This window comes from Lathyrus oleraceus, chromosome 1 (assembly GCF_024323335.1).
Source record: "Lathyrus oleraceus cultivar Zhongwan6 chromosome 1, CAAS_Psat_ZW6_1.0, whole genome shotgun sequence".
Taxonomy (NCBI): domain Eukaryota; kingdom Viridiplantae; phylum Streptophyta; class Magnoliopsida; order Fabales; family Fabaceae; genus Lathyrus; species Lathyrus oleraceus.
This window is the reverse complement of record NC_066579.1, coordinates 226,714,681-226,723,981: the sequence shown is the minus strand read 5'-3', so window position 1 is coordinate 226,723,981 and position 9,301 is coordinate 226,714,681. Positions and strand designations below refer to the sequence as shown.

General features: G+C 39.8%; 1 protein-coding gene across 1 annotated transcript; it reads left to right on the top strand.

Annotated features, from left to right (window-relative positions):
- The first annotated feature begins 737 nt into the window (after positions 1–737).
- LOC127128688 (G-type lectin S-receptor-like serine/threonine-protein kinase At1g34300) lies at positions 738–4,081 on the top strand. Its single transcript, XM_051058064.1, has one exon. The coding sequence runs from the start codon at positions 1,136–1,138 to the stop codon at positions 3,644–3,646; it is 2,511 nt and encodes an 836-aa protein (XP_050914021.1). The 5' UTR covers positions 738–1,135; the 3' UTR covers positions 3,647–4,081.
- Positions 4,082–9,301: the final 5,220 nt, after the last annotated feature.

Sequence of the window (9,301 nt, the reverse complement as noted above, 5' to 3'; positions counted from 1 at the left end):
AAAAAATATGAGTTTAAATTTAATTATAAATATGAAGATTTCGTTTAAACATTTTATAAGAAATAAAGACAGATTCATGTAGTTATAAGTGATTTATATTTGGAGAATCAATTTTGGATGAATTAATTTTATAAGATTGAATTTAATTAAAGTTAGTTAAATGTAAAACTATTTATATTTGAATGCATTTATATAAATGTGAGTTAAAAAAAAATTCAGTATAAAATTATATTTAAATTTAAAAGTTATAAATTATAATGTCAAATAGAATCAACTTTAAAAACAGAATCAATTTTATTTCAGAAGAGTTAAATATTTTAAAATTATTCTAAAATCAACTATATTAGTTTTGCTAAAATGTTAGACCAAACATTCATTAGCACATATGATTTTAAATTTGACATAATTAAATCATAAAAAAATCTAATAAAATATGTCATATTTAAAATATAAATTTAGATCTTCTATTAATTACATCATGACAATAACATATTTGAGACGTTTATAAGTAGGGATGATAAAGTAAATCCGATTTATTGTTTGATAAACCCATTTTACCCGTCCGTCTTATTCCGTTTTGTTTTTTTTATGGATTTTTTTAGATATGATTATTGATATAATAAAATATATTTTTTAATTTAAAAGATACCGTTTTGCGGATTGGCTCCACCCCATCCACACTGTACAAGATAGATTAAAGTTTTTAATTATGCTTGCTCAATCCCATTTTTTTTTCTGTTTGGGACGGATCTAAAGAGAGCTGGGCAAGAAGTTTGTCACCCTCTATTTGTGGGTGCAATGTCTAGTATTAAATCCTTATGTTATACTCTAGCTTTTTTAGATTTCGGTTCAATATCTAGTACAGATAGATCATATAAACTTGAAAATGAGAAGTTTGTTTTGAAAGAAAGAAAAAAAAAAGATAACAACTTCACACACTGACGTAAATTACAGAAAACAAAACAAGAGAAAAGAATCTCCATGATTGGTCAAGACTAAGCCAAGTCAAAGTCTTCCATTTCCCACACCATCATCACCACTATAACCTCAATTTCCTCACACAAAACCAAAACACCTTACAAATGTATCCAACCAACAACATATTCCAACAAATCCCATTCAAACAACCTCAAACATGTTCCACTTTCTATTTTTAGCTTCTCTCATCTTCACCACCGTTGTCGCCGCCATCAACCCCGGCTCCACTCTCTTCGCTTCCAACACCAACCAATCATGGTCCTCCCCATCTTCCACCTTCTCCCTCCGCTTCCTCCCCGTCGATCCACCCACCTCCCCTCCCTCCTTCCTCGCCGCCATCGTCTACTCCGGCGGAGCTCCCATCGTCTGGAAAGCCGGTAACTCCACCTCCGTCGACTCCGGTGGCTCCCTCCAGTTCCTAACCAACGGCTCCCTCCGTCTCGTCAACGGCGCCGGCAACACCGTCTGGGACTCCGGGACTGCTAACCTCGGCGCAAAATCAGCCACAGTTGAAGAAAGTGGCAGATTGGTGATCTCAAACGAAACTACCGAGATTTGGTCTAGCTTTGATCATCTTACCGACACGCTTTTGCCTTCTCAGAATTTTAGCGTTGGTAAGGTTTTGAAATCTGGTTCTTATTCGTTTAATTTATCGAATTTGGGGAGTTTGAGTTTGTTTTGGAGTGATAGTATAAATTTTTGGACTCACCGTTTGAATTCTAGTGTGAATGATGGTTTGACTTCACCTGTTTTGGGTTTAACATCTATTGGGATTCTGCAAGTTTCTGATGTGAATTTGAGTCGTCCTGTTGATGTTGCTTATAGTAGTGACTATGCTGATGCTGGTAGTGGTGGGAGTGATGTTCTTAGGGTTTTGAAATTGGATAGTGATGGGAATTTGAGGATTTATAGTACTTCTCGAGGTAGTTCGAATCCGATTGTTAGATGGGCTGCTGTTCAAGATCAGTGTCAGGTTTATGCTTACTGTGGGAACTATGGTATATGTAGTTATAATAATACGAATCCCGTTTGCGGTTGCCCGTCGGAGAATTTCGAGATGGTTAATGGTGTTAGGAAAGGGTGTAGGAGGAAAGTAAGGCTCAATGATTGTCGAGGGAATGAAACTATGTTGACGTTGGATCATACTCAGTTGTTGACTTATCCGCCGGATATCCAGTCACAGGGGTTTTTTATTGGTATATCGGCGTGTAGAGGGAATTGTCTCTCGGGTTCGGGTGCTTGTTTTGCTTCTACTTCTATGTCGGATGGAACGGGTCAGTGTTATATTAAGTCGGTGGATTTTGTGAGTGGTTATCGTAGTCCTGTGTTACCTAGTACTTCTTATGTCAAGGTTTGTCCGCCGTTGGCTCCAAATCCACCGCCGTCTTTAGGGGAGACGGTGAAGGAAAAGAGTTCAAGAGTACCGGCTTGGGTTGTTGTGGCTGTTGTTTTGGGTACTCTTTTAGGAGTGGTTGCTATTGAAGGTTGTTTATGGTTTTGGTGTTGTCGAAAAACTGCACGGTTTGGTGTATTGTCGGCTCAGTATGCTCTTCTTGAGTATGCTTCTGGTGCACCGGTTCAGTTCACGTACAAGGAGCTTCAGCGCTCGACAAAAGGGTTCAGGGAGAAGCTTGGAGCGGGTGGATTCGGCGCTGTGTATAGAGGAGTTCTTGTTAACAAAACCGTTGTTGCGGTGAAACAGCTTGAAGGAATTGAGCAAGGTGAGAAACAGTTTAGGATGGAAGTTGCAACTATAAGCAGTACTCATCATCTTAATTTGGTGAGACTTATCGGTTTTTGCTCGGAAGGACGCCACAGGCTTTTAGTGTACGAGTTCATGAAAAACAGTTCGCTGGATAATTTTTTGTTCCCGAAAGAAGAGCAATCGGGAAAACAGTTGAATTGGGAGTATCGGTACAATATCGCGCTTGGCACCGCAAGAGGAATCACATACCTTCATGAGGAGTGCCGCGACTGTATAGTCCACTGTGATATCAAACCTGAAAACATCCTCTTGGACGATAATTACGTTGCTAAAGTCTCTGATTTCGGTCTTGCAAAGCTCGTTAATCCGAAAGACCATAGACACAGAACCTTGACAAGCGTGCGAGGAACAAGAGGATATTTGGCCCCTGAGTGGATTGCAAATCTTCCCATAACATCTAAATCCGATGTTTACAGCTACGGCATGGTTTTGTTAGAGATTGTAAGCGGAAAGCGGAACTTTGATGTTTCCGACGAAACAAATCGGAAGAAGTTCTCAATTTGGGCCTATGAAGAGTTTGAGAAAGGCAACGTCAAAGGGGTTTTGGATAAAAGACTTGCAGATATAGAAATTGATATGGAGCAAGTTACAAGAGCAATTAAGGTATGCTTTTGGTGCATCCAAGAACAGCCGTCGCAAAGACCGATGATGAGCAAAGTTGTTCAAATGCTAGAAGGTGTAAAAGAAATCGACAAGCCGCCACCTCCTAAATTAGTCGCCGAAGGACCTGTTAGTGGAACAAGCACCTACATTAGCAGCAATTTTAGCGCATTGTCCACAATCGGGGCCTCGCCAAATGTTCCTTCATCGTCATCTTCAATTCAAACTAGCGGTGTTTCAAACTTCCCCTCAGGAAGAAACCCTGAGAAAGCAACTTCGTCCCTTTTACAGTCAGACCAATGAATTTGGATTCACTACAGTTGCCAAATCCTTGCAGTCACCACAAAATCAAATATCTGTTTGAAATCTATATCGCCTGATCTTGATCTAACGGTCACCGACGCGGTGATTGTCTGAATCCGAGATTTTGGCAACCTGGGTTGCAGATCTATATTTGAAACTGCATTCATTTGTATGATCACGGTCGCATTGGCTCGGGATTTATGCTGGAACAGCAAAAGTAAGTTTTGCTGGTCAAATACAATGTATGATATAAGATATAGGCTATATATATTCTGTATGTTATTTTTATTTTCTTTACTTGATCATTGTATACTAGTTTAAAATAGGAGATTGCAAATTTACAGTTGAAGCAATTATCTGTATTTAATTCCTGAAATTTCTGGTTATTGTGTAGCAGAAGTTTTGTATCAAGACTACTGAAAACATATTTGAACATTTTCTCTTTTATAATTTTATTTACTATTTATTAAGATTATTATTGTTCAAGCTATAGAGAGTTTTATTCAAAAAAATTGTTGATAATTTTATAGTTTTATATAATATAATTTTATTTAAACGTAAATTGTTTGATTCAAGTTCCAATATCAAATACAATTTAAAGTTATACATGGTCTAGCTGGATAGTAGTCCTTTAAGAACCGTGAAGATATAAGCCAACCTGCCCACCGTAGTTAAAGAAGGGCTGCTGAATTGTTTAAAAGCTAATGCCGACTATTTTGTTGTTTTCCTCCATGAGATGCGTGGGATAGAACCCAGCGTGACATGCCACAAGTTGAATGTGGATCCCGGTGCTCGGTATGTATCATAGAGGCGACGAAGACAATCTGAAAAAGCAACGGATCCCCGTGCTCGGTATGTATCATAGAGGCGACGAAGACAATCGGAAAAAGCAACTGTGAAGAGGGTCCAAGGTTTGTTGGATATTAATTTAATGAGCTCAAGTATACCGAATGTCTATCTAACGTAGTGTTAGTCAAGACAGTCTCTAGAAAATGGAGAATGTGTGTTGATTACATTGACTTGAACAAAGCATGCATTAAAGATTCCTATCCGTGCCCCAATATAGATAAGTTAGTCGACAGTTTCGTAGGATACAAATTTTTGTTCTTCATGGACGTGTATTCTGGCTACAACCAAATAGAGGAAAATTTGCCTTTGTGACCGAATAAGCAAATGATCGGAAAAATAGCAAGTGTACTATTTTTACCGATGTAGTAATAAGGAGTTTTATTTCCAAGTATCGATCTCAGGGATTGCGTAGGAAATACTTATTTTAATTTGATTCTATCAGAACAAAAAGATCATGGTTTGGTTGTTTTGGAATTTATAATAGTAAACACAAAAATAGTAGAAATAATTGATTAAGATAAAATATGTTAGGGTAAGTGGTTGATTTAACCAGTTATGAATTCAGTCAAGATTTCCTTCATACATATGAAACATTCAATCACCTAACTTCAGAATGTTCTTCCTTAAGTCCTTAAGGAAGAAACTATTAAACAACCAATTCTTACTCAAATGTCCATTCAATTAATCATTGGTTTTAATCATAAACAATATCAAGGTTTACGGTGATTTACAAAAGTTACTAGTCCTAGATGATGCATTAATAAACCCAATTGTGTGAAAACCCTCACAATCACAATCCTGTTATTGAAAGTCATAGATCAATTTGTATTTGTCCGATACAAAAGCATAATAACATCACACAATTGAATTGAAATAAGTAACATGGTAATCAAGAAATCATTTGTTCAAATTCATAACATACGATTAAATCAGGACCACCCCCCTAGCATAAGGGGGTCTAGCCTCTCATAGTACTCAAAGAATTCATAATGTAAAGATTAGACATTACAAAGAAGTAGGAGATTTTGATCTTCAATGGTTGATGCCCTTGAATCTCGCCGCCTTCAAATCCTTCGTAGTAGCTATCTTCTCCAATGCAATGTTTTCTTTCGTCCGTCAAAAAGTGCCTTCTCCTTTCTCTTCCAAGCCTTCTTATAGCTTCAGATCAATCTCTTCCAAGCAAAAGGTCCAAACTACCCTTAATGAGCAGAATCGCTTCACAAAGCAAAAGTTAGGGTTTCCAAGTTGCGCCCAACAACACGGTCGTGTGTCACCACACGGGTGCCCGTGTTGCTCTCCATGATAATTATCTTCAACACAAGCTACAGAGGCAACAACACGGGCCGTGTTCCTCCACACGGGTGTCCGTGTTAATGCACTGTTTTAAACAACACGGTCGTGTGTCACCACACGGGTGCCCGTGTTGATCTCTGTTTTTCTTCTCCCATTTTGCTCTGCCTGATCAACAACACGGGCAGTGTTGTGGCACACGGGTGCCCGTGTTGACCTGCTATTTCTTCATATTTTTTCCTTTCTGAGCATCCATAACTTCACCATTATTGCTTTCAAACCTGTTCAATGGCCTGTAACAATGATACTACCAAGCGAAGCATAAACGAGATCTTTTTGACATAAACTTGTAATCGAATGCAATGCGATACCAAACCAACAAAACATGATAAATGACTCTGAAGCAACTAAAAACAAACATAAATCTTACCAAAGTGATGAAAATATGTCGGATTAACGGTGGGAATTCAATGGAAATGGTGACCGATCACAATCCAAAACTTGTCTCATTGCTTGTCCTCAAGTGATGTATTGAGTCCAAACAAAGGTCACCCCCGAATTCATTTTCCACAATGCAACCTAGTCTTTCACCATTTGTGTTCTTCCTTTCCAATTGAGTTTCAGGTCTCTCTGATTCAGGCAGTTTACCACATTTCCACATCAGAAACCTCGTCACCTGCAAGCTTTTCACACACTCACAACATCTCTCAGGGTTAGGTGTGTACACTCACAACACATTATGCAATACCAAACTCTTAAATTTGAATACATTCTAATGTCACTACCACAGCAGATTCCACACACTTTTCGAGGTCTTTTTGGGTTGTAACGGGGCTTGGGTACGGTGGGATAAACAAAAAAAAATGGATAACAAAGGGTTTTGAACTCGGTAGTCATGTTGTGTGATTTTTCTTTCTCTTTTTCTCGTGCATCACGTATACTCTGGGGGTTAATTTCACTCTTTTGACTCTTTTTCTACTCAAATTTTTCGAGCATTTTATATGTGTTAGAGTCTTAAGTCTCGGCAAGTGCATTTTTCTCTTTTGTTTTTCTTTTTTCTTTTTTTTTTCTTTTAAAGAACATACATACTATTTTTCTTTTTGTATGATCTCTTATTATGCACTTGCCTTCTCTTTCAAGATTTCCACCCCAAACTTAGTTTTATTGCACATCTTGCAATTCACACAATCATACCGAGTTATGGAAAAAAAATGAATGATTAAAAGTTAACAGGGGGTTTATGATGAATAATGCTTAATAGTTAACAGGGGGTTTATGATGAATAAAATGGCTAAGGCTCAACGGGGTTCACGAAGGGAAACATACAGATAGGGATGGTTAGAAAGGCCCTGGCTAAACAAACAACTTGCCTCAGTGTGTGTTGGCATGCTGTGACGTGTCAACAGGACATACGCAAAATCAGAGTGATAAAGTCATACCTGGATGAACTCTCATGCTGATATTTAGTGTTTGGCTTTTTGTGATCTCACCATGTTGGTTAGCTTGCAAGCTCTGAAGCCTCCTCGTGTTATGTGGTTCTTTTCTGACTTGGTTTTTCCCTACCGCTCTCTTGGTCCGGTGTCCCCAAATTGTGTCTGACTTATTTTCTCAAGGTTGCATCAACTTCCGGGGTGCCTTATCAGCCTAAGTTTGAGGGGTGTCATTCATCCACTACCATTGATCCCGGGCTCGTCCAACCGTTTCTCATCACTCTGTACACACAGTAGGTCCAAAAGAAAAGAAAACAAACAAAACAAACAAACATACTAATATAACGATAACATAACAAAAACAAAACAAATTGAAAGAGAATAAAAACATGAAAGGAGAAACCCCCCCCCCCCCCCCCCCCACACACACACTTGAACTAAACATTGACCTAAATGTTTAAATTCAAACACAAAGGGGACTTACAGTGATCACTGTTGTGGAGGAGGCGGAGGATCGTGCGGGAAATGCAACATCAGACGTTGCATCATGGCTTGCATGTCATCCATGACTGTCCCTTGCCGGAACAGTTCCACACTCTGTCTATCTAATTCCGCACCTTGTCTGGTTTGCTCGGTGCGGAGAGTTCCCATCTCAGTCTGGATCCAACCCCACTGGTCCTGAGACATAAAAGAGGATCCTTCACCATGTAGGCTCGAATCATGTGGGGGTGGCATACCGTGGGTAGCTGGCCTCTCATCTTCTTCCATGTCCTCACCTGAAAGGTCAAGGTCAAACTGAGCATCTTCCCCTACAGCTTGGGCTGAACCTGTGTACAACCAGTTAGCAACATTGGCAATGCTAATGGACCCAGGTGCTGGTAGTGCGAGCACTTCCACATTGTGAATCACCAGAGCGTAATGAGTCAGCCTGATGGCAATCATTTGCTGATTGACTAGAGTGTGCATGTCGATCTTAGTCTTGCCCATCACCGCAGTCTCTTCGAGCAAGAGTTGATCATACCCAAAGTGGCCCGCAATCTGCGTGATCATACCACCCACAGAAATATCACCGGTAGTTGTGTGGCCAACCTGCTTCAAATGATTGGCGGCGAAAGCCGCTGCATTGATTCGCTCATTGTGGGCCATGCAATGAAGAAAAAATAACTCTCCCTTAGCAGCGACCCCAGTACTATCACCCCGTCCGAACAAGGTGTAGGCTAACCCTTTTTGTGCATATCTGAAGCACGGGCTATGAATTCCAGAAGCTTTTCCCGAGCTAGGGTTATAGCCAGTTTTACCTGTAATAGCCCTCCAGAAATCAATTGCAGAAAAAGTGTCCGGAGGGGTTCCGGGTCCAGATACCGGGAGTCTCAGAATACTCCCAAGTTCCTCAACGGATAACTCGTGATCTTCATCAAACAAGCGGAAAGTAATTTGACCATAAAATTCCATCTCCGAACCTGTCCACCTTCTCCTCATCTTGAACTCAACCGTACTTAAGAATTCAAGTGTGATACGAGCGAAGGTTGGTGCTTCGAATTGCATGAATTCTAACATACCGATGTTGTGAAACATGTGGTGCACCTCTTACTTTAAACCTAACTCATCCAGTGTAGCATCACACATATATTGGGTCGGAATGAGCTTACGTTTAGCGAGAATCACATACCTCTCTTGATGATTCGGTTGGTCAAACAAAATGCCATGAGGATTCGTAGAGCGTCTAACCCGTTGCTTCGGTCGAGAAGACGTGGCTACATCCTTCTCCTTGCTTATACGCTTTGGGGGCATAATGGTACCTGCGAAAATTTCTCAAAATCCAAAGAACAGGTTAGTGAAAACTGCCACCGTCACTGTGTAGAGGACGGCGAGAGGAACGATTTTTGTGAAGGTGAGATGAGGTTAAAGTGAGTGGAGCTATGAGAAAAGTGAAGCTTAATTTGATGGAGGCTAGGTTAACAATGGAGGAAGAGGGAGAGAGAGGTTTTCAAAAATCAGAAAAGTGAGAATAAGTGGTGGGGAAGAGATGTAATAGCAAGTGGGGCCCAACATTAAAAGTATCCAAAATCACAAAATTTCAAAAATT

Excerpts from the sequence above, each read along its gene's own strand:
- LOC127128688 (XM_051058064.1), top strand. The coding sequence starts at position 1,136 with ATGTTCCACTTTCTATTTTTAGCTTCTCTCATCTTCACCACCGTTGTC.